Below are 7500 nucleotides of genomic sequence, written 5' to 3' on the forward strand. Positions count from 1 at the left end.
GGGTCGCCGATTAAATGAAGCGGCCTTGCTGTGGATGTACTGTGTCTTGCGACACTGCTTCTGACCCAGGGCGGTGGGCGGGGTGCAGGGATGACCCGTCATCCAGGAGGTGCTCAGATGAGAGGAAGGGTGGGAGGGGTGTGGAGTGTATTTGGGGATGAAATGGGTGGGAGTGTTTTTATGCCTTTCCCTTTTTGGCTACCTCCCTTGGAAGGGGGAAAAAGCCTTGGTATATGTATGTATGTATGTATATATATATATATATATATATATATATATATATATATATATATATATATATATATATATATGAGTGGAAAGGTGGTAGAGAAACACGGGTTAGAGCGAGAACACTGTATTACTGTGTAAAGTTTTCAGTATACAGAAAACCCACGAACAAAGATGACTTTATACACTACTTATCCCATCACAGCACACGCACAAAAACAGGAGTGATAATAGGTTTCTATCTGAGAGCATTGAGGATATGCAAAAAAGAATATGTAGAAGAGGAGATGTCCTACATATCTAATGTCTTCCGCAAGCTTATGTACCAGCAGGACTACTATCCAAATTGAGAAAGAGCGGAAGAAATTTACGCAAGACCGAAAAGTGACAAAGCTTCAATGTAATACCAAGTAGTACCTTTCGCAAAGAAAGCAAAAGCCATAACTAATACGTTATCTAAAGCCGGCATCCAAATAGCGTATAAATCCGGGCGCAAAATAAAAGACGTCCTAAGTAACAAACAAGAACAACACACCAACGAAAATAGCATAGTATACGGAATATCATGCAGTGGATGTCCTGCAACATATTACGGTGAGACGTCACGGGGGTTGACAAAAAGACTAAGAGAACACAAGAACGACCTACGGCATCACAGGACTTCAAATTCACTGGTAGTACATGTGGACACGCACGGGCATTTACCAGAATGGGAGGAAGCACGCCCTATCTGCACCGGACTTGAGAGGAGAATGAGAAAGCTGGTCGAGTCCGCGTGCATAACACTGGGAAAGGTCAGCAACCACAGAGAAGGGTTCGTTAACTTGTCATTTGCAGCCGCCAGATTGGTTGTGGAGGAGGGAGTATCGGGCCAATCAGCATGCGACTTGTAGTCGAAACGTCAGTAATACAGTGTTCTCGCTCTAACCCGTGTTTCTCTACCACCTTTCCACTCATCTGTCCAACCTTCATAACATATATATATATATATATATATATATATATATATATATATATATATATATATATATATATATATATATTGACTATATTATGACAAATAAGACTGAAGGTGGAAGAAGCAGACGAGGAGTAATGGGCAAGATTACAATAATAAAATGTTAGATTTACTCAGTGACAGTGAAACTTACGAGAAAAAACATAATGGTTATGCAAAAAATGAAGGCAAAAAATTCACAACAAAAGCGAGAAAAATATTAAAGAAATCAAAGAAAGGGAAAAAACTATTAAACCTACTTGAAGAAGCACCTTTACCACCAAGAATGCACGGCCTGCCCAAGATCCACAAAACAGGAATTCCTATGCACCCCATTACTTCAGGAATCAATAGTGCACCTCATAAGTTAGCCAAATGTTTAGCTAAACCTTTATCCAATACTTTAGGAACTATTAGTGATGCACATCTACGAAATTCTTCGGATCTAATTAACAGATTAAAAGATTTAGATTTCAATAACAAGAAACTACCCAGCTACGATGTCACCTCTTTATATACTCGAGTATCAATAAAAGGCGCTCTAAATGCTGTTGAACGAGTAGTAAATAGTTTGAAAAATGAAGATCTACCCGTCCCCAAAAAAGATTACCTCGAATTAATTTCTCTTTGTGTAGGATTTGGCGCTTTCACTTTTGATAATATTGAATACAGACAACATTCTGGCCTCGCCATGGGTAGTCCCCTTTCTGCAGTGTTAGCAAATTTATACATGGAAATACTCGAAACAGAAGAATACACGACAATAATGGGTAGGAATAGTAAATGGTTTAGGTATGTTGATGACATACTCGTAATTGTACCTAAGGATACAGACATTAGCAACAAACTCAGGAGATTAAACAGTGTAAATGAAAATATACAATTTACTGCAGAAAATGAAAATAACGGAAAATTACCTTTCTTAGACACAATTATCCATAGAATATATAAAAATGTGAAATTTTCAGTATACCGGAAACCCACTAGTAAAGAAGACTATATACACTTCTACTCAGGACATAATGACAGAACTAAAACAGGTATTATAATAGGTTTCTTCCTCAGAGCATTTCGTGTATGCAGTAAAGAATTTCTAGATCTTGAATTACAACATATTACTGAGACTTTCATCAAACTCAAATATCCAAAAGGTCTCTTATGTAGGTTGAAAAAGAAAGCCAAAGAAATAATTAACAAAAGTAAAGATAAAAATAAAAATGATAATAAATGTAATAATGAAACCAGATATATTACAGTACCAAACTCTAATGTCAATTCATACTTAGACACTTTTCTCCTAAAAGAGGGCATTAAAATAGCCAGGACGTCAGGTAACAAAGTAGGACATTTGGTAACACGTAGATACAATAATCCCACTAACGAAAACAGCGTTGTTTATAAAATCCCGTGTAAAAGCTCCATAGTAATGCATAGTAACTCCATAGTAATGCATGTGGATAAACATGGCCACCTTCCAGACTGGAACAACACAACCGTATTAAATAAAGGATCATCCAAGAAACTAAGGAAGACAATTAAGGCAGCATATATCAACACTAATAACAACATTAATCATAGAGAAGGCTTTATATATTTAGCAAAAGCCACAAGCTTATTAATAATAAAAGAATACGCAAATAAAATAACAAGCTCTCCGAAGCGTCCCATGAGATGACCCGTCCATGTATAAAATATCCTGTTACGTTTGAGTTGTTAGCTTTGTGATCAAGACCCTGCGGGTCGAAACGTTAAAGCGTGAAATTCTCCCATTACTCCTCGTCTGCTTCTTCCACCTTCAGTCTTATATATATATATATATATATATATATATATATATATATATATATATGTATATATATATATATATACCCGCACACGCATATATATATATATATATATATATATATATATATATATATATATATGTATATATATATGTATATATATATACACACGCACGCATATATATATATATATATATATATATATATATATACATGTATGTATATATATATATTAGTAAAGGAGGGGAGCAGGTTCTCAGTAATACACGTGGAGTTAAAAACGACAGCATTGTTGTAGTTGTTCAGTTTTTTCTTCGTATTTTTTATTTTCCTGATTAGAGATTTTCCATTAACCGGGTGACATCCCCCCCCCATATCCCTGAGTCTACTTTGAAAGAATTACTCGTAACTTGCAACACAGAAGTTCCTTTCAGGTGCCCAGAAGGTAACCTGTACGTGCAGCAAGATGGGGTAGCGATGGGATCGCCGTTAGGTGTCCTCTTCGCTGAAGCCTTTATGTCTGCTTTAGAAAGATCAGTCTTCCAGGACGGAGAGTTAAAACCATCTATCTACTGTAGATGTGTAGGTGACATCTTTGTCAGCACCCCTTCTGTTGATTTGTTAGAAAATATATGGTGCCGACTTCAGGAAATTTCAGGCTTAACTTTTACCACCGAAATGAATAACAATGGTCCACTCCCCTTCCTGGACGTGCTGGTTGATTCTACTTCAGACAACTTCACTACTAGTGTATATCGAAAACCCACCAACATGGATGAATGCATGAATGGTAAGAGCGAGTGCACAGACAACTACAAGAAAGGTGTCATTAGAGCATATGTGTTCCTCGTGGCAAGCTTTACAGGCTGAACTTCAACACCTTAGACAAATGCTCACAAACAATGGGTATTCTAACACCGACTTTGATTCTATTACCAACAAACTGCTAGAATCCCATCTTACAATCAAAGAACCACAGAATCATAACTTCATTAACATTTACTGCAGAAACACCTTCACTAGTAATTACAAAAAAGATGAAAAAGTCATTATGGATATCATTCATAAGAATTGCCTTCCTACTAATGAGAACAACAAAATCAGAGTTCTCATCTACTACAAAAATCCAAAAACTTCTCTGATCATGACAAACAATTTGTCTAGGCGATCAGATTTCACATCTAGAACTAATGCAGTGTATCAATATAGCTGTTCTCCTTTCTCACACTTACATTGGTTTTACTAGATGTAAAGTCAGCCGTCGCCTATCTTTTCATCTACAAGAGGGAGCAATCAAAGAACATCATAGGCATTTCCATAACACTGCACTCAGAAGGGATGATTTGATCAATAGCACCAAAATGATTGGATCGAGTAATGACCCTAGGAGACTACAATTACTCGAAGCCTTTCACATTAAAGACAAAGCTCCAATCATTAACATTCAGAGTAATCTAATCTCTTCTATCCCATTATATAGAAATAAAAATCCCCCACTCCCCCCTCCCTCTACCCCTTCTCTCTCTCTCCCTTCACCTCCACCTCCTCCCCCACCCTAGGTGACCACACCCACCTAACCCTCCCCCACCCCCCAACCCCCTTACCCCCTGACCTCTGAGATCCCTATTGTCTTCCCCCCCCTTTTGTTTGACCTGATCTTAGGTATATATACATCGGTCATCTTCGACATTGTCACTCTCCCTTCTTTCTCTCTTCCCTTTAAATGTAAGTCTCCGAATTTATTTTCACAAAATTGTCATCTTTATTTTTTGTCACTATTACTGTTACCATGTAATTTTTGTTATTTCTGTTATATCTTGATATTGTCTTGTACCTTTACTGTTACCATGTAATTTTTGTTATTTCAGTTATATCTTGATAATGTCTTTTTCAAGACGAAACATTGATTTCAAATAGAACATATGGAAGAATATAGAGACCTAGTTTCAATCCACCCGGTTAATGGAAAATCTCTAATCAGGAAAATAGAGAATACGAAGAAAAAACTGAACAACTACAACAATGCTGTCGTTTTTAACTCCACGTATATATATACATATATATATACATATATATATATATGTATATATATATATATATATATATGTGTGTGTATATATGTATATATATATATATATATATATATATATATATATGCAAAGTAGACCACTTGGAAAAAGAAACTAACGAAGCAGAGCGCTTTCGTATATTACATCTTCAGTGCAACAAGTACATAGTGATAGGAATACATAGACAATATATACATGATACAAAGGAACAAGGACAGTTTGAATAAGCGTAGCGACCAATTACCCCCTGGAGAGCGGAAGGTCATTGTCAATTATCTTACGATGGTCGGGCGACATCAGGTCACAGTCGCCAAGGGTCACTGTTTCTACTAATTATATAGGGCGACATTAAGTCAATTCGTTGGATTACATTTTATCTGATATTATCTTACTAATTTCTTGACAAATGAAATTATCAAGCTTGTACAAGCCTTTATGTAGGTTGGTATTTTGATTACTGGTGGTATGAATCAAACTGCACTCTATTAAATTTCTTGCTATTATGTTGTTGGTATAATAGATTGCCTGGGCATTACCCCAATCAACTGGATGATTATTTAATTCAATATGCTTGAATATACCACTAGAATGATTGCCATCCCTAACATTTTTCTTGTGTTGTTCAATTATAATGTTGAAGGGTTTGGCAGTTTGACCTATGTAAAATTGATTACACATTTTGTAATTTTATAAATATATATATATATATATATATATATATATATATATATATATATATATATATATATATATATATATATATGCGTAAGTAACCACTAGGATAAGTATACTCTTCCTAGTGGTTACTTACGCATTTGTGAACACACGTTCCTAGTGTTTTTATTGTATACCTGTATATATATATATATATATAAATATATATATGTATATTCATGTATATATATATTTATATATATTATATATATGTATATATATATATACATATATATGCGTGCGCGCGCGCGCGCGTGTGTGTGTGTGTGTGTGTGTGTGTGTGTGTGTGTGTGTGTGTGTGTGTGTGTGTGTGTGTGTGTGTGTGTGTGTGTGTGTGTGGTGTGTGTGTGTGTGTGTGTGTGTGTGTGTGTGTGTGTGTGTGTGCTTGTGTGTGTGTGTGTGTGTGTGTGTGTGTGTGTGTGTGTGTGTGTGTGTGTGTGTGTGTGTGTGTGTGTGTGTGTGTGTGTGTGTGTGTGTGTGTGTGTGTGTGCGTGCGTGTGTGTGTGTGTGTGTAAAGAAAGTTATCTGGAGAGACTCCTCTACATCATATTTATTATTTTCATTAACATTACCATTATCATTATCATAACTTTCATTATTTTCATTGTACGTATTTCTTATTCCACATGGTCGTACCATAACAATTTATTATATTTGTCCACTACTCTATGTTCCATCAAAATAAACCATATTTGCTTTTCCATCTACAGTACATCATAGCTGTAATAATCAATCTTCGTCGTTTTTTCTAGCATGTGTGGCCTTCGGCTTCTTTTCTTAGTTCTTGATTTGATGCTTTATAACACCAGCAGTGTTTGTGTGATTCCTTGGTGACAGCCAATAAAAACACAGGAAAGTGTAAACACAGGTAATCAAGACTCAGGAAAGTGTTAACACAATGTTCTTATTTGTTTTTTCCTGGTCTGGGAGAAAAAAAAATTCAGTAACAAAAAAGTAAATTAGATTTCTATGTATAGCAACTTTAAATGCCTTTCCACGAGTTGTTAATTACAAGAATATAATCATTGTTCTCATGAGCTCTTTAGTTATATAAAAAGAATAACGAAAATCAGGTAGCACAAGAAAATACGAGTATTTCTTATGAAATCATCATAAATCATATAGTGTAAAGGATATTTTGTACATAAACTTTATTTTGATATATATCATTTCATGATTACTGCCAAGCAATTTGCTTATAATTCTCAAGACAATTTATTACCTGTTTTTTTTATTCCTATGTAATTATTTTTATGATTGTATGTCACTGCTGTCCTTACTTCAGTGACTGGTTAAGGTAAACAACTACAAAATACATACGATTTTGCACCCAAGCTCCGCCTCCTGCACTCTAATCCCAGGAAACAAAGATTTAGCTTCCACAGTTTCCGACATAACCTCCACCCACCGATTTGTTGAATGATCAATGTTAGTACAGAAATACAATCATACATTGCTATTTACCAAAACAAACTTCATCACAAAGAATTAATGTAAATGAAATACATCAAGGCCTCCCCCTCCAGCAACTCTTCTTTCAATGATGAAATATATTTCTCTCAAGCAAAAATATGCATTACATTTCTTCACTCCAAGGCAGTTTCCTACGATTAAAAATATAAATTCTACTTCAATAAACTCTTTATATACTATTACAACCTGCACGTTTTTTGATCTAAATGTTTTCAAAGGATTTTAATCAGCCAAG

The 7500-nt window shown here is 35.3% G+C and overlaps 1 protein-coding gene across 1 annotated transcript in view; it reads left to right on the plus strand.

Annotated features, from left to right (window-relative positions):
• The window catches only part of LOC143034816 (uncharacterized), a 28224-nt gene that overhangs the window by 18544 nt on the left and 2180 nt on the right, over positions 1–7500 (plus strand). The window contains exons 2-3 of the mRNA XM_076201162.1: positions 3431–3591; positions 6602–6660. Of these exons, the coding sequence (XP_076057277.1) occupies positions 3431–3591; positions 6602–6660 (220 nt within the window). The remainder of the gene's footprint in view (positions 1–3430; positions 3592–6601; positions 6661–7500) is intronic.

This window comes from Oratosquilla oratoria, chromosome 18 (genome assembly GCF_046742065.1).
Source record: "Oratosquilla oratoria isolate Oo_2021 chromosome 18, ASM4674206v1, whole genome shotgun sequence".
Lineage (NCBI taxonomy): Eukaryota > Metazoa > Arthropoda > Malacostraca > Stomatopoda > Squillidae > Oratosquilla > Oratosquilla oratoria.